This window comes from Poromitra crassiceps (genome assembly GCF_964638095.1).
Source record: "Poromitra crassiceps genome assembly, chromosome: 1".
Lineage (NCBI taxonomy): Eukaryota > Metazoa > Chordata > Actinopteri > Beryciformes > Melamphaidae > Poromitra > Poromitra crassiceps.
In genome coordinates this window covers 124354591-124373609 of record NC_139623.1, presented here as the reverse complement: position 1 = coordinate 124373609, position 19019 = coordinate 124354591, and the positions used below count along the sequence as shown (strand labels likewise).

Genomic DNA, 19019 nt, shown 5'->3' with positions numbered 1-19019 from the left:
GTGCAATTCGGCATAGTGCCACCTACTGGCAACATAATTTTTTTTGTTTATCTCAAGAACCGTTTGTCCGATCGACTTCAACTTTAGGGAGTGCGCTGATGGGAACTTGACGCAGTGCAGAATTTCGTGCAATTCGGGCACAGCGCCACCTATTGGCCACACAAAAAGTGGTTTATCTCGAGAACCGTTCATCCGATCGACTTCAAACTCAAGGAGTGCGCTTAGGTAGGGGGACTCAAATAAGTGCAGGGAGCTGAATTCTGTGCAATGCGGCATAGCGCCACCTACTGGCAACACAAAAAGCGCTTTATCTCCATAGCCATTCATCCGATCGACTTCAAACTCGGGGAGTGCGCTTAGGGGACTCAACAGAGTGCAGGGAGCTGAATTTAGTGCAATTTGGCATAGCGCCACCTACTGGCAACACAAAAAGCGAATGGCCATTCATCCGATCGACTTCAAACTTGGGGAGTGTGCTGCTGGGAACCTGACATAGAGCAGTGCCAAATTCTGTGTAATTCGGCACAGCACCACATACTGACAACACAAAAAGTGGTTTATCTTGAGAACCGTTCATCTGATTGACTTCAAACTTGGGGAGTGTGCTCCTGGGAGCTCGAAGTAGTGCGGCGCTGAATTTCTTGCAAATCTTTCAATTTCCCGCACCACCTACTGGCAACACAAAAAGCAGTTTATCTCGAGAAAAATTTGTTCGATTGACTTCAAACTTGGGGAGTGCGCTGCTCGGACCCCGATGGAGTGCGGTGCCGCATTTCATGCAATTTGGACTTATTCCAGGACTGTCTGTATGTCTGTCTTTCGCGTATCTTGAGAACCGTTTGTCGGATTAACTTCAAACTTGCGCTTAGGGGGACCTGACAGAGTGCAGTGTGTGTGCCGGGGGGAAGTGCCCACGGGGTGGTGGAGGAACGGGCACTGCACTAGTTCATGTATAAGCGTCTTTGAGTAGGCTATGTAGAAAAGCGGTATCTAAGTCCTATCAATTATTATTTTTTATTATTATTATTATCAATACCAACTGTTCTGTAACACCCAACTGACAGAAGATGCTCCACCCACATTATTTTTTTAATTAATATTAATTATTAATTAATGTAGTAGGTTAATAATTGTACATTAATGTAGTAATAATTGTAATTGTTGTAATAATTATTACAAATAACAAAGAATCTAGCAGACCGTTTCTGCTCTGGAGTAGAGAGAGAGAGACAGAGACACAGAAGCCGTTTTCACACATGCGCTTTTTACCGCTAAATGACCGGAAAGCGGAAATGCCTTCATGTGTGAAAGTTGTTTTCCGGTATAAGCGCGACCCCGTCATCGCGGACTTTTCACCAGTTTCGAGCCAGTCAGAAGAGCGGTATGCCGCGATAAGGGACACAGGTGTGAAACGGGTCCAGTCATTTGCCGGTCCTTCTCTCATGGGCGAGGTGTACACACGTTGCTTAATGTTCACTTCCAGCGTGCATCATCTAATCATTCGCGCACATCAAAGCAAACTACTTCCACATTTCGCTTTGTGCATTTGCTTTCTCTACATACATACAAGCGTTGGGCGGTTTGCAAGCCGCTGCCATTCTCGCGTCTGTCCTGACGCTGCCTGGATACTACTCTGCACTGCAGCCCATGAGCGAATGTGAAGGATACAACATACTTTTAAGTCAAACGAGTGTGATTTATTGTGTGACAAGCAAACTTATTTCACCATCGGAGTTTTGCCGACCCCCAAAATAAGTTTCTAGGTTGTCATGAGAGCGGTACGTATGGTTGCTTCATGTGTGGGCGTGCTCCCCCCCTCTCTCTGCTCGCACTCTGGCCAGTCCTTCAGTCCAGCCCGACAGGGACACAGACACCGAAAATGGCAAAGGCTTGTTCGAGTCTTGCAAGCCGCCCAACGCTTGTAAGCAGATGCACAAAGCGAAATGTGGAAGTATTTTGCTTACGTTGCTGACAGCGAAGGCAAGCCCAGACACATCAAACGAAGCCAGGCTGTAAAAAGTGCTTCAACGCGACACAGGTGAACGGATAAACATCGAACCAGCCAGGCGATTTCTCTCAGACACGGATCCCAACTTCTTCAAAGATTTCAGTTCAAAGACTGGTTAGCGAATGTGAAGGATACAACTTACATGCCCTCTTAAGTCAAACGAGTGTGATTTATTGTGTGACAAGCGAACTTATTTCACCATCAGAGTTTTGCCGACCCCCAAAATAAGCTCCCCCCTCCCCCCGCCCCCAACATACAGGCTATTTGACAACTATATTCACACATGCAGCGCTCAGGTGTGAAGGGAAATGTCCGATATTGACTTACAGGTAATTTTCCGGTACGCATGTGTGAAAACGGCTAGAGAGAGAGACAGACAGCTGAAAGTAACCTAGGCTATGAGGTAGGCTAAATAATCAGAAATTAGCTCAGTCTAAATGCCGTCTGTGAATTCAATTTAAAAGTTGAGCAAAATGATTGCGCAGATTCCTGACTAGTCTATCAATCTGACAGGCAGACAGACTGTTCCTGTCACTCGTCCTCACAGCCTGCCAATAAAACTTTGCTGACACTTTTCCCCACACAAACTCACCAGCTGATCAAGCTATAGTATGCAGAACATTTCCATTCATAATTTTAAGCGACACGCAGCTGCAAGGGGATAGAGAGAAAGAGAGACAGGGGAGACGGGTTGCCATGTTCGTTATCAATAACGCCCAAGTGGCAGATTTTTAAGAGGTTAAAACGTTACTTAAACAGCCCAAACTATTCTAAAATAACAAACCAATAACAAAACTCCACAATACAACCCTGACAAACTTTACAAACAAGGCTTTATTTTATTACTTTATAATCTGAAGAAACCCCAAAACAGCAGAAAGCAATATTTTCTGATAAAAGCGCGTTTCTCCACAAACAGAGCAGTGCGACAGCCGACTGATTTGGTCAGAGCAGATCACATTCCACACAAACCAGGAATGTAGTGGAGGAGAAACCTGCCTAAACTGAGTGTACTCTGCTCAGGTAGTGTCTAACATAGGTTTTTTCTATCGCAATAGGGCCTTTCAATGTGAGGCACCACAGGTGATGAATAGGAAAAAAATTATAATCCTATTATCAGAATGAAATGGTAGATGTTGAACATGAACTCAAATACAAACTTTTTGTATTTTATATATCTGTTCTCAAATTTAAATTAGCTAATATGTCACAATGTGTGAATTTGCATATCAGAACTAGAATTAGTTATTCTGATCAATAACTAAATAATTATTAGTTTTATTAGTTATGGTAATTTACAGAGAGATCAAACAAACAAACAGTAGTTATATTAGTATTGAAAATCTGACCAATGGTGGTGGTGTGCCTTGTGATGATCACTGATGATCACCTCTCTCAATCTCCTCCAACTCACAAAGCAGGGAACATGCTTGACCTGGTCTTCACAGGATCCTGCTCCACCTCCAACCTCACTGTGACTCCTCTTCCTGTATCCGACCACCACTTTATAACCTTCTCCCTACCCCACCTCCCACCCATCACCCCCGCACTCTATCACCACCCGACACAACCTAAAAACTCTCTCACCTAACTCTGTCTCTTCTGCTGTCCTCTCCTTGCTTCCCTCAGCCGAGCAGTTCTCTCTCCTGTCCACTGACGAGGCTTCCACCACTCTTCTATCCTCTCTCTCCTCCGCTCTTGATTCTCTCTGCCCACTCACCACTAAACCTGCCCGATCCTCTCCCCCTGCTCCCTGGTTGACTGAATCTCTGCGAACTCATCGAACAGAGCTTCGGGCAGCTGAGAGCAAATGGAGAAAATCACACCACCCTGAAGATCTCTCTTCCTACCATCTTATCCACTCCAACTTCACCTCTGCTGTCTCAAAAGCAAAAACCTCCATCTCTGAAATCCAGTCCTCTGCATCCCCAGTAAACTGTTTTCCACTTTCTCCACCCTCCTCAACCCTCTCCCCCCTCCTCGCTCTCTGCTGATGATTTTGTAACCTTCTTTACTAAGAAGGTGGATGACATCAGTTCTTCCTTCCATCCTCCAGGTTCTATCAATAACACTCCCGACTCCAATCCTGCTTCTCTGCCCCCTGTCCCCAGGTTTACTTCTCTCCCCTCTCTCCCGATGAAGTGCTTAAACTCGTCCGCTCTAACCGAGCCACTTGCTGTCCCCTCGATCCTATCCCTTCCTCTCTCCTCCAAACCATCTCACCTGACATATCTCCCTTCCTCGCTACCTTCATAAACTCCTCTCTGTCCTCAGGTCTTGTTCCGGCTGCTCTAAAGACTGCTAGAGTCAAGCCTCTGCTTAAGAAACCCTCCCTTGACCCTACTGCTATTCAGAACTACAGACCTGTCTCTCTCCTCTCATTCCTTTCCAAAACCCTTGAACGAGCAGCGTCCGATCAACTTTCTCTCTATCTATCCCAAAACGACCTCCTGGACCCTCTGCAGTCCCATTTCAAGGCTTCTCACTCTACTGAGACAGCTCTTCTTGCAGTCACAGAGGCCCTTCGTCACTGCTAAGGCCTCATCCCTCTCCTCTGTCCTTGTCCTCCTTGACCTGTCCGCTGCTTTCGATACCGTCAACCACCAAATCCTTCTCTCCATTCTGTCTGACCTCTGCATCTCAGGATCTGCATACTCCTGTTTTGCTTCCTATCTCTAACTGCTCATACCGGGTCTTATGGAGAGGATCCCTCTCCAGATCCTGCCCTCTTATCACCGGTGTCCCCCAGGGCTCAGTCCTGGGCCCCTTGCTTTTCCTTCTCTATATCAGATCTCTTGGCCATGTGATCTTATCTCATGGCTTTTCTTATCACTGCTACGCAGATGACAGCTTTTCCTTTCCTTCCCCCCCTCAGACACCCACATCGAGGCACGCATCTCTGCATGCCTCAAAGACATCAGTAACTGGATGTCTGCCCACCACCTCAAGCTCAATCTTGGTAAGACAGAGCTACTCTTCCTCCAAGGGGAAGGGACTGCCCTCTCACAGACCTCTCCATCTCCATTGACAATACCACTGTGCTTCCCTCGCAAACAGCTAAGAACCTTGGGGTGATCCTTGACAACCAGCTGTCTTGCTCGGCCTACATTGCTGCGACAGCACGCTCCTGTAGGTTCTCCCTGTACAACATCCACAAAATCCGTCCCTTTCTCACGAGGGAAGCGACTCAACTCCTGGTCCAGTCACTTATCATCTCCCCCCTGGACTACTGCAACGTGCTTCTGGCCGGCCTACCTGCCTCTGACATCCGACCGCTTCAGCTCATTCAGAACGCTGCAGCCCATCTGGTATTCAACCAACCCAAATTCTCTCATGTCTCTCCCCTCTTCCAGGACCTTCACTGGCTTCCCATCTTAGCACGCATCAAATTCAATACACTGGTACTAGCCTACAGGGCAGTACACCAGACAGCTCCTCTGTACCTTCAATCTATGGTCAGGTTCCAAACCTCTCACCGCTCCCTCCGTTCCTCCACCAGTGCAGGACGCCTCGCCCCTCCTCCGCTATGGGGGCTCAAAATTCGCTCATCGCGACTCTTCTCGTCCCCGGCACCTCAATGGTGGAATGAGCTCCCCCCTTCGGTCAGGACGGCCGCATCACTGCTGATCTTTTGGCAAAGACTAAAAACACGTTCGCTTGGCCCCTTCTTGAACTAACATCTTTCTCTCTTAAAAAAAAACTTTACCACTCAATTCCTTCAACATGTGTTGCTGTCATAGATTATGTTGCATAGTTGATTTCTCTATTGTTGACAAAAATGTGTTATTGTAAGTCACTTTGGATAAAAGCTTCTGCCAAATGACGTAATGTACCGTAATGTAATGATTAGACCTCATGGTTTATCGACCATTTTATTTACCACAACATCAAAGACTATGGAGAAATGGATGTTGCTGAAATAATTTTTCTTATTGTATAAGTACTGTGCAGTTATTCTTAAACCTTAAATTCTTAATCAAACTTTTAACATAGTGCATAGAGGTCTGTGTATGTGAGGCCAGCTGTATCAGCTGTGTCATATTGTATGCGTAGAATTGGTTTAGTGGATATTGTGTGTGCTTCTAATGCCAGATTCACTTTTCTGACCCAGAAAGAATACCGTAAATTTCGGACTATAAGCCGCGGCTTTTCCCCCGTTTTTTGGCCCCTGCGGCTTATATAACGGTGCGGCTTATCTATGGATTTTTTCAGCAAACGGCCACTCGGGAACCTCCAAAATCTATGGATTTTACAGGTTACACAGCTTCATCTGCACATCATTTGGCGGAAATCAACCGGTTACTCCTACCGGTTCAAAGTTCATTACAGTAGCAGACAGGAACCACAACAACAGCAGCAGCAGCAAAGGGTCGTGCACTAACTCTCACCATGGAGAAGAAACGCAGAAACGCACACGATGCAGCTTTCAAGTTAAAGGCAGTCAATCTCGCATTAAAAGACGGAAATCGAGCAGCAGCACGCCACCTTGGCATCAACGAGTCAATGGTGAGACGTTGGAAGCGGCAACAGGAAGAACTGTCTCAATGCAAAAAGACAAAAAAATCCTTCAGAGGTAATAAAAGCAGATGGTCCGAACTTGAAGATTTCCTTGAAGATTGGGTGTTGACACAGAGAGCAGACGGCCGAGGTGTGTCCACCGTTCAGATCCGACTGAAGGCCAAAACAGTCGCCACCGAAATGAAAATTGAACATTTTAGAGGTGGGCCATCTTGGTGCTTCAGATTCATGAGACGAAAGGGACTGTCCGTCAGGGCGAGGACGACTGTGTGCCAGCAACTCCCTCCCGACTACCAGGAGAAAATTACAAACTTCGGCGAATTCACACAAAGGAAGATCAAGGAATATTCCATCGAACCGGAGCAGATCATAAATATGGATGAAGTGCCTTTGACGTTCGACCTGCCACTCACTCGGACTGTTAACAAGAAAGGTGAATCGTCCATCACGTTGAGAACCACTGGGCACGAGAGAACGAATTTCACTTGTGTTCTCGGCTGCACAGCATCTGGAGTAAAGCTGCCGCCAATGGTGATTTTTAAGCGGATCACAATGCCGAAAGAAAAGATTCCCAGCGGGATATGCTTCAAAGTCAACAAGAAAGGATGGATGATGGAGAGTGTGATGAAGGAGTGGCTGACTGAGTGCTACGTCAAGCGCCCTGGAGGATTCTTTCACCAAAAAAAAGCTCTGCTCGTTCTCGACAGCATGAGGGCTCATATAACAGATTCCGTGAAAGCAGCCATCAAGAGCACAAACTCAATTCCAGCTGTGATTCCTGGGGGCACAACGAAGCATCTGCAGCCACTTGACATCAGTGTCAATCGTGCGTTCAAAGTGGCACTACGCGTTCAGTGGGAGGCGTGGATGACGAGCGGCGATAAATCATTCACCAAAACTGGTCGCATGCGAAAAGCAACTTTCGCTCAAGTTTGCCAGTGGATCCTGACAGCGTGGAGGAGTGTGAAAACATCCACGATCACCAACGGGTTCCGAAAGGCTGGACTGCTGCGTGATGAAGAGGATGACGCCGCCACAGCTGAGGCCCTTCAGAGGCTGTTCGATTCCGGCACCGACAGTGACGAAGAGGAGTTCGTTGGTTTTGAGAGTGACAACGAAGGAGAGAGGAGAGTGGTTGACGAAGCCACCCTGAACCTGTTCGTTTCCGACACTGAAGATGAGGACTTTGGTGGTTTCAGTACGCAGGAAGAAGAGGAAGACGAGGATTAGTGACTTGACTTCTCTGGTTACAGCCGTTTGCTGCACCTTAACCTAAAAGATGAAGACAAGGATTAATGACTTTTCTGGTAGGCTGATTACCTATATTTGAAGAGCCGTGTACTGCACCTTAGCAGAAAAGACCGGTAGCCTACTGTTTGTTTTGAGGATTGTTTTATTATTGTTTTACAGTTGTTTTGTTTACAGCCGTGTACTGCACCTTAGCCTAAAAGATGAAGACAAGGATTAATGACTTTTCTGGTAGGCTGATTACCTATATTTGAAGAGCCGTGTACTGCACCTTAGCAGAAAAGACCGGTAGCCTACTGTTTGTTTTGAGGATTGTTTTATTATTGTTTTACAGTTGTTTTGTTTACAGCCGTGTACTGCACCTTAGCCTTATCCTTTTGAGGATTGTTTTATTATTATTGTGCTTGCTGACAAGCAAGGCACAATCTTGAAATCCCACATACTTAATCATATTATTATATCTGCCAAAAAGTTTGGCGCGTAATAACTCCCTCAATTTTTGCGCCACATAGACATGCCAGACCTCAAAATGACCGGCTCATTGAGGACATGTATGCTATGACTTTGCTAAGGGTTTGTGAAAGCGGTTTGGCCGCAATTCGCCATTAAGCGCCATTTTTTTCCCCATTGACTTGCATGGGGTTTGGAAAAATCTTGCAAAATCTTGCAGTAAATTAGCTGTAATTCAGAAACCATAACCACTACAGCTACCAAACTTGGTAGGGAGGTGCACTGAGGGGTCTTTTACTATCCCCGAAAAAATTGCACCAATTGACCATATGGTGGCGCTATAACAGCCCTCCTTACCTTTTGGTCCATAACTTTTGAACCGTAGGGTCTATCATCAAAATTATTTTTTCCCTGGATTCCTTGGGTCCTCCCGCATCTACTCAACTAGGCCACGCCCATTTCCGTCTGACTAGATTTTCCGCCATTTTGCATTTTGTCCAAAACCGTTTTTTTGCCATTTCTCCTTGAAATTTTGTCCAATCTTCACCAAACCAACGCACACATCATGTTGGGAGTGTCCTGCACAACACTGATTTGGAAGTTTAAAAAAAAAACACACCATTGCGATATAATCCACTTCCAATCTTCTGTGGGTGGGGCCTATTTCACAAAAATCGTCCGATGCTAACCAAACTTGGTACAGGTGTGGAGGGATGTACTCTGAGCCTATATCAGAAGTATTTTGTCATTTAGCCTTTAGGGGGCGCTATAGCAGCATTCAGTGCCTGTCCCTTCTAAATGGTTTTATTTTGAAGGGCAGCAGGAAGTGCGGATTCATTCTCATTATGGCCAGCCTTCCTTCTTGTATGACACTTGACACTTCACGCACGCTATTATACAGACAACAGACACACCTATGCTTGTATCTCAGTGGGTATATCACTCATGGTCTCACTCTCATTTGCATACTGTATGTTTTCAGCAGCTCCAACTCTTCTCTGTTAAAAACCAAATGCTAAAAGTGTACTGGAAACAGGAATCCGGTGAGATTTGACCAGATAAATAGAGCTAAAGAGCAACTCTGAGCAGCAGCGTTGCATGTTGGGTAGAGCAGTGTTGCATCTTGGGTAGAGAGAATGATATACACTTGTCGCCAACCATGGGAGGCCTGTCTGTGCTGTTAGCTGCTGTGTTAATGTAGCATGGTAACATGTCCAGAAAACAATGAATGAACAAAATGAACTGAACCCATGGGTAAGTGTCACCACTTTGTGGTTGTTCATTTTATACAGCCAGCTGGGTTTGAAAACATAATGGAAGAGATAGCCTAGTGTGAATAGCCTAGTGTGAATGGAGGCTGTTAACAACATCAACTGTGCCTTATAGGCTAACCTCAGCCAGCCAAAACAAACACCTTGTCCCCTTGGCGTTAGGACACACTGTTCATCAATGTTTGGGACTAGTTGCAACAAGCTAATTGAGCTAATGCTAGCGTTAGGCCAGCGTTTCTCAACTGGTGGGTAGCGTCGCGGGGCCGTTTTGATTGGGTCGCGGACATTTACAGTACAGTACTTTTTTTCAGATTATTGAAACTGGATTAGCCTGACCAGTTTCACTTGTTTAACAAGCTGAAGCATATGCTCTGCCTGTAATTCAAGAGAAGTCTGCCTTTTCATTTCATATTTAATTTTAGTTCAATTCAGATGATTGAAACTGGATTAGCATGGCCCCAGTTTAATTAAAAGTTATGACCAGTTTAACTAAAAAGCATATAGCCTGCCTGTGATTCAAGAAAAGTCTGCCTTTTATTTCATATTTCATACAGTTCAAAGAAGACTTTCTGACCATGACCAGTTTGACTTGTTTAAATTTAAAAACATATAGGCCTGTAATTCAAGTCTGCCTTATTTCAATTGGTTTTTAGCCCTAGTTGCACTTCTGTTGCACTTTTTTGTTCATTTGACAGTGCATGAAGGCATTGTGTATTAAATAAATGCGCTATTTTTTGTGCAATAAATTTGAGTGGTTTAAAACAAAATCTGAAATTTGGGTCGCGACTTCATGACAAGGAAAATAGTGGGTCCTGAGGCTACACCAGTTGAGAACCACTGCGTTAGGCGTTAGTTAGCATGCTACCCAAGCAGCTTCTCTGGCTGACTGGACACATGACAACCGATCAGCAACTCTGTAACAAAACTAAAAGGGTAACATTACTTTGGTGACCAGGGACTATTATCAGTACATTTGACTTCTTACACTAACATAATGGAAGATAGCCTACATTAGTTACTGGCTGATTAGATGCAGCCATTGATAGCTTTTCACTTGTGTGTTTGCAGCTCTGGTAAGCCTGCTAGTTTTGTAAACAGTTGTTGTCGCAACCATAAACATGAATGACACTACAAGGAATACTACTTCTCTGGAGGTTATCATGTCCTATTTTCCTTGAGACAGTTGGAGACATTTACAATACATGGTAATTATTAGGGGTGTCACAATATATCGTCCCACGAAATTTCGCGATAGTAAAACGTCACGATATGTATCGTTGAGATGAAATCTCATATCGTGAAAAAGAAAAAAGAAAAAAAAATTTTTTTTTTTTTTTTTTTTTTCAAAAGTACGGTAGACAAAGAAACGTCTTTGTTTGTTGAAGTTCAATGTGTGGAAAGTAGTTCAGTTGAACAAGTCTCTGAAGAGACACATGAGAAGTTATACAGGAGAGAAACCATTCAATTGAGTTTCTGGCAAAACTGTTTACTTGACAGGAAAAACTGAAGATGCATAAAAAATAGACTAAGAAAAGTCTTGTTGTTTGAGTTTGAAGAAAAACTGAAGATGCATAATGAGAATTTATACTGCTGAGAAACCTTTTAGTTCAAAGTAAATCTAAGTGACGGTGTAACTCATTCTATTTCAAGATAAGCCTTATCTCCAATCTCATGTTTTTTCTAGTTGTTATTGTAATAACAATTTCCCACAACAGCATGTTTTGTATTTGTGCATTTCAAATAAAATACTACTTTTCCAGTCATATATTGTCATTATTCAAGTTAAAAAAAATATTGTTAAAATCGTATCGTATCGTATCGTTATCGTGAACCCAGTATCGTGATACGTATCGTATCGTGAACTGAGTGTATCGTGACACCCCTAGTAATTATTGATGCTGTAGTTTGCAGGTAATGTAGTTTTAGATTGCAGAGATTGGGCCAGCCTTTTGTGTCTCTCTAGTAGGCTACAACCAGTCTGACTTCCCCACCTACCAAGTACTTCTACTCCAAAGTCATTTTACTCACATAGGCACCCCCATAACTACTTAGTCCCCCTAGGTCCATGGGCAGGGACTTTGGAAGCCAGGCGGTGCATGGCGAGGACAGCAAGCACAATTACATTTTCGTTAGGAAATGTAGACATTCTAGTTATTATTATTATATTATTATTGTTTTATTATCGTAGTTATTATTGTGTTATATATTGTTGTGTGATTTTGTCTGGGGATTAGTGACCTGTTTTGTTTTGTTGAAATGTTAATAAATGGGAGCTTCCCCAAACAGCCATCTCTTTCCCGACAATCCCCTCTGTGCACGAACCCTTACATATGGTAATTAAAACACGATAAAAAAAAAAAACATTAAAACACCTGCGGCTTATAGTCCGGTGCGGCTTATATATGTAACAAACAGGCAATTTTGCTGCCGCGGCTTATACTCCGGTGCGGCTTATAGTACGGAAATTACGGTACCATTATTCCCAGAACATCTCACATTCACCATCTTCAATAATTAACGGGGTAGCTCTATATTTTACCTCTTGATGACATCACAGTTGTCACTCATAGTTCTGGTTATTCATGTTCACAAATATAGATTGGACCGTGTTAGCTCACAGGACTAAATATAATAATACTCTCATATTGGACCGTGTTAGCTCATAGGACTAAACATAATAATACTCTCATAGTGTGGTTTTCCTTTTTTCCTTTTTTGCATTTAATGTTGAATAGGTGTACCGCTACTACCTGCTATATTTAGTTTTTAAATATGGACAATATGGAATGCTTGTTTGAAGGCTGTAGACTAGAGACAGCCTTTCCTTGGCTACCTGTTTGAAGCCACGGCATGGTTCCTGTGTGTGTTGAACAGCTTCACTCCTGCAGTAAGAGTGAGCTGATCTCCAAGAGCCCAGAGATCCTGCTCATGTTCCAGCAGGTCCATCGCAAGCCCATGCAGTCCTTCGTCACCACGCCAGTCCCTCCAGACTTCACCAGGTAATCTACGCAGTCCCTCCAGAATTCAACAGGGAATCTACACAGTTCTGGGGAAGCTAGTTTTTAAGTGTAGTTTTGTGAAGAAGAAAGTGCAGCACACACATCAGTTCAGTAGGTCAGGTGCAGGACAAGTCAACGATGAACTTGAGAAATAAGAGTCCACACACTGAGGACAACCTCCTGGTCAGTTTTTTGACGGTCGATCATACTATTTTCGTCAGAAAGATCGCCACGAAAGTGAAGCTCAACATTGCACAATTTGCTCCAAACGCGCATATCTTAGCAACGCTTTTTAATCTAAGATTTATAAAATCCTCAACACTTGGATTGAAATTTAACATGAATGCAGTGCAGGCCAGGGACTTGAATTGCCACTGATCTCCAGTTAGATTCCACTGGATACACCACTCTCACTGTATGGACAAGTGATCCTCAAACAATCACCGCAACAAGTAAATTGTCAGCTGTGAGAAACACGATGACCTCTGTCTATTTCATATTTGGTCTTTTGTTTGGCCAAGATGGGGTGGCCAAACTTGTCTGGTTGTGGGCCACGTGCAGAAGAATATAAGGAGTCACAGGCCAAACAATAAGTGCAGCTGTTTTTAACCAGTTACACTGAAAGAAAAACTGTTTAGACCAGAAAACCCCTGTGCCATCAAAAGTGTATCTTCTATCAAAACATTGCAGTGGTTTAATGATGTGCTTGCCTATTACTGTACAATGGGTATTTCTGTCTCCTTTTTCTTTTCAATTTGACAGATAATTTAACCAAAATTGATTATCATTTTTTTTCAAAAAACAGTGCAAAATAAACATAACTTAAAGTCGAGCTGAACCCAAAAATGACTTTTCTTTTCTTTTAGTTCAAATACCTGGGTATGCAGTGCACCTATTTAATAATGTATGCAAAAGAAATCACAAAAATCTAATTTCTTTAGTTTTTCACACTTTTTCACATCAAAAGTTCATTTTTCAAGATTTCATTGATAACAGTAATCTACAGTTTGCTGACGTCAACTAGTACTATCAAATTTCTATCCCATTTCAACCAATCATATCACGACATGGCAGCTGTCAATCAAATCTTCATTTCAGGATAATTTTCTCTTCCAAATGAAGTAGAAAATGGCGCCTAGTGCCTGTCATCTGGCAGAATTCCTATCCCATAAACTAACTACTAACTTGGCCAATTGTATGAAACATGAACACAAAACAAAAACAATAATCTCTCTAAGAATGCAAAGAAATGTAACTTGCTCGTTAAAACGCGCACGAAGCAGGTGGCTGCCTGGTACTCCGCATATCCCACTCGCGTAGCACGAAACACGCTGAATCCCACTCGATTTGGGGGTGGAACACGCCATGCTTGACCAATGCCAAAGCCAGTCGACAGAATTGTCAAATCAAATCATCGACACCCGGCAATGTGCGGCTTGTGGTCCGTCTCTCAACCCTGTCATCTCAGACAAGATTTGTTTCAGTCTGCGACGCTCACGCATTTGCATTCGCCTCCGGTTCACCTCGACTTTAAAGGGTAACAAAATGCTAAAACACATTTTTTCAGCTTTAAACCAATGTACAGTTCCTTTACAAAAAATAGAATATCATGGAAATACCATGGATGACCGTGGGCTTCAGCGGATTGTCAAGCAAAGACGATTCAAAAATTTGGCGGAGATTCAGAGGGAGTGGACTGAGGCTGGAGTCAGTCATAACTGAGAAGTAACTGCTGATTTTCTTCACACTATTCTAATTTCTTGAAATACTGTTTTGGGGGTTTACTGGCTAGAAATATTTCCACTTTTTCAAGTGGGCCATGCATTGGAAATGGTTGTTTGTTGTTATGCCTGCTGGCGATAGCCAGGCCGGAGGCATTATGGATTTGGGTTGTCCCTACGTCCGTCCGTCCGTCCGTCCGTCCGATGTTCGTTAACGTAATATCTGAGGAATGCCTTGACGGAATTTCATCAAATTTGCCTCAAACGTCGACTTAAACTCAAGGATGAACTTGATTCGATTTTGGTGGTCAAAGTTCAAGGTCACTGTGACCTCATGAATGCCATCCCCAAGATTGTTAACGCGATATCTCAGGAACGGCTTCACGGAATTACTTCCAAATTTGCTCAGACGTCGACTTGGACGCAAGAATGAACTGATTAGATTTTGGTGATCAAAGGTCAAGGTCACTGTGACCTCTCGAACACCATTTTCGAGCTCTTTAACGCTCTCAGGAATGCCTTGATGGAATTTCTTCGAATTTGGCTCATATGTCCACTTGGGCTCAAGGATGAACTGATTACATTTTGGTGGTCAAAGTTCAAGGTCACTGTGACCTCACAACCACTCGTTTCATGTTCATTAACACGATATCTCAGGAACGCCTTCACGGAATTTCATCCAATTTTCCTCAAAAATTCCACTTGGATGCAAGGATGAACTGATTACATTTTGGTGGTCAAAGTTCAAGGTCACTGTGACCTCATGAACCCCATTTCCAAGCTCTTTAACACAATGGCCCAATTCCAATCCGCCCCCTTACTGGACTCACCCCCTTAGATGCGCATTCACGTGAAGGGAGTGAGGGCTTAGGGATGTCCCACGGTGAAATCGCAAAGTGAATGAGGGCTCAGAGTGAGCCCTTTCTGCCCCCTTACCGTAAGGGAGCAGCTGTGGCCACTTACCGAAAGGGAATTGCCCACAATGCATAGCGTTGTGACGTATAAAATGGGTTTACCGGGGAATTCCGCAAATATCTGTAAAAAAAAATAAAAGAACACACCCGCGAAACGAACGCGGTGTTTACGTGTATACGGGGTGCGCTGGAATGCCTAAATTGACCTACATTAATAGGGATTTCAGATTAGACAAAAATATTATATCAGAGGAATGCAAGTAGTTATATTACACAATCCTAGTATAATTATCGATCATTTCTATTACAATTGCAATCCACAACTTTTTTGATGAGTGAGAAATAGTTTTACCGAATCTGTATTGTACAGTATAATAGTAGTATTGTGTATAATGTTGGGTGACATGTCATTATTAAGCTTATTTTAATTATAATTACACAGTTATCATTTGCAGATTTTGCAGTAGGCAATTCTTTTTTTAATGACCTGTTGTCCACTCTGTAGAGCCAGAGCCTGGATGAGAACAAACTCATCAGGGAGTCTATCCCTCAAACGCCTAAGGCGTCTTGACAATAAACAATATATAGCAAGCCCCAAACCTGCCAGAGTCAACATCATTTTGTCAAGTGCAAAGGACTCTGCTGTCCCAATCCTCCTATTTATCCAATGTGGATCCCTTCCAGACTTGATGACTCAACCACTTTCCGCGGTCGGCCATTATAGGGAGTGAGGGTACAGGGCTTGAGTCTTTAGGGGGCGGATTGGAATTGGGCCAATATCTCAGGAACGCCTTGACGGAATTTCTTCCAATTTCCCTCAAACCTCCACTTGGACTCAAGGATGAACTGATTAGATTTTGGTGGTCAAAGTTCAAGGTTACTGTGACATCACGACCTCTCGTTTCATGCTCGTTAACGTGATATCTCAGGAATGCCTTGAGGGAATTTCATCTAATTTGCCTCAAACGTCCATTTGGACTCAAGGATGAAATTATTACATTTTGGTGGTCAAAGGTCAAGGTCACTGTGACCTCACATATGCCATTTTCAAGCTGAAATTTCTTCACATTTGGCTCAAACATCAAATTCTGGACAGACATGAATGTCCAATGCTCACTTGTTGATGGAGGCATATATCCACGGTGCGGTCGTTCTAGTTTTATGAATATATTGTGACATTTAAAATGTTTTGGGTCCATATTTCTCTATGGATGACTCATAATGCAGGGGATATTTTTACCCTGACAGTGACCGATATCCACACAGCTATAGAGAGTCTGTGTTATGTAATCACCCTTCCTCTGTCCGTTTTCAGTGAGCTGGTTCCTGGCTATGACTCCAGCACTTTTGTTCTGGCCAACTTCAGGTAAATCATGTCCTATGACTGCATGTAGCTGTAGATGCAGCATCTGAAATAACTTCAGGTAAATCATGTCCTATGACTGCATGTAGCTATAGATGCAGCATCTGAAATAACTTCAGGTAAATCATGTCCTATGACTGGGTGTCCGGGTAGTGTAGTGGTAGATTCCCTACCTACCAACACAAGGGTCACAGGGTCGCATCCTTGTGTTACCTCCAGCTTGGTCGGGCGTCCATACAGGCACTATTGGCTGGTGTCTGCAGAAGGGAAGCCGGATTGAGGGTATTTGTCCTGGTCGCTGCACTAGCGCCTCCTCTGGTCGGTTGGGGGGGAAGGGAACTGGTGGGAATAGTGTGATCCTCCCACGTGCTACGTCCTACTGTTGAAGCTCCCGCTGTCGGGTGAAAAGAAGCGGCTGGCTACTGCGCATGTCTCGGAAGAAGCATGGTGCTAGTCTCGGCTCTCCCCAGATCGGCAGAGGGTGGAGCAGCGACCAGGGCAGCAGGGGGGGAACTACAATTGGGGAGAAAATGGGGGGGAAATCGGAAAAACATAATATAAAACAAATCATGTCCTATGACCGCATGTAGCTATAGATGTAGCATCTGAAATACTGGTATGTGAAAAGTAGTTTTGGTGCTGGTACATTCTTGTCACCTGTGTGAACATCTTGGCAATGGATATAGATGACACCCCTAGGGCCATATCTTACAAGGGCAAAATCTTTGCTAGTTTCTACTTTGCACTCAAAATCTCCCCTTTTTCTTTTAATTAATTACCACTGGGTTACATCAAAGGACATGTTTCAGTGACCCAGTGGTAATTAAAAGAAAGAAAGAAAAAGATTCAGATTGTTAGAAACTAGCAAAGATTGTATCCTTGCACTTGCACTGGGCGTAAGATATGGCCCCTAATCTAATAGAAATATGTAATATACTATTAGTTTACAGTCCTGCAACATTTATGCTTTTATTTTGAAGGGAAACTCAGTCACTTTGGAATATGTTTCCAAATGCACAAAATACGGATGCCCACAGTGATCATATGGGGAAGCTTCTCCTGCTTGAACTCAAAGCTCCGCTGTGATCATCGCTAGTAACAGAGAAAGCATGAGGTCAAAGGAGAGTTCTGATTGCTCTGCCACACAAAGGCAGAGTGTTAAACATAAAAAGATGTTGGGACATGACGTCCTCTGATGGTGAACAGAGCATGGAGAGTTTAACATCTCGTCCAAGAGCTCTACCTAGATTGAGTCCATTTCAGGGAATGTTTACATGTTGACGTCATGGCTAAAGTTGGGACCTTCAACTAGGCATGCCAAAGCATGGCCCAAAAAGAGAGGTGCATACAAGAAGAGAATGACCTCCTACTTATGAGGCGAAGTGGAAAAGTATTGAAATGTCCCTAATAGACATACTAATACAGTCACTACTTGGCTGCATTAGAATGAGAGAGGAGCTGGCACTGAGTCTAAACCCATGGATCAGTCTTTATCTTAAAGTGTGGAGGGAGATAGTTAAGACATTTCAGATTCAAAGAGAGATCAAGCTACTCAGCTGGCCAGCATAGGACTTTGGTTTTATACCAGCATCTCAGGACTCCAGATACAAGCGATGGTCTCAATATGGGATTACAGCGCTATGCAGAATTGTAGTGAATGGGCAACTAGACAGTTTTAACAATCTCTGTCAGAAGTATGAGCTGGACAATAGACTGGATTTCTATAGATATCTAAAGCTTTGCAGTTATTTTTGAGCAGAGATAAGAGACACAAACTCAGAAGAACCATCATTACTAACCAGAATATTTATTGATGCTTATAATTCAAGAAGTAAGAAGGGTATTATAAGCCAGATATACTACAGTATCTCTGAATAAACACTCAACGGAGTACATCAAGCAAAGGTGGGAAAAGGAAATCTAAATCGATATAACACAAGAGATGTGGAGTGATGTCTGGGAGACCTAACTCCACAAACTCTTTCACCTGGAGAGACTGCTGGAAGAACATTATTTGCTTCTTCATCACCCCAAAGCAGAAATCCAATCAAATGGGGACTCCACTACCGTGTTGGAGGTGTGGGACAACAATCGTGGATCACGCACATATATTCTGGACTTGCCCGCATATCAAGGCATTCTGGGAGGAGGTGTCAAAAATAATCAACAAAACACTGGGTTTTGATGTCTGCATGTCCTTCCCCATGTTATATCTTGGACTTATTCCAAAGGATATGGATAGAAGTGACTTACAGTATGCCAGGTGCTCTTGCAGTTAAATATCAACTTGACCTAAACGGAAGAGAGGTGCATCGTTTGATATGTAGCTGTCATGAACAAACTATTGAAAATAACAAACAAAAAAACAAACATGTGATCACAACCTAATATTGGAATGGTTTTTGGTGTGTTGTGTGTTTGTAGCACCCTGAGGCAGCGGGCTGACCCGGTGTATAGCCCTCCCCTACAAATATCTGGACTCTGCTGGAGACTCAAAGTCTACCCAGTGAGTAATGAGTCTCCTGTG

The 19019-nt window shown here is 43.5% G+C and overlaps 1 protein-coding gene across 1 annotated transcript in view; it reads left to right on the top strand.

The window, feature by feature from the left end:
* The window catches only part of trim37 (tripartite motif containing 37), a 138978-nt gene that overhangs the window by 38112 nt on the left and 81847 nt on the right, over nt 1–19019 (top strand). Inside the window, exons 10-12 of the mRNA XM_083653605.1 lie at nt 12370–12494; nt 16445–16495; nt 18917–18998. Of these exons, the coding sequence (XP_083509731.1) occupies nt 12370–12494; nt 16445–16495; nt 18917–18998 (258 nt within the window). The remainder of the gene's footprint in view (nt 1–12369; nt 12495–16444; nt 16496–18916; nt 18999–19019) is intronic.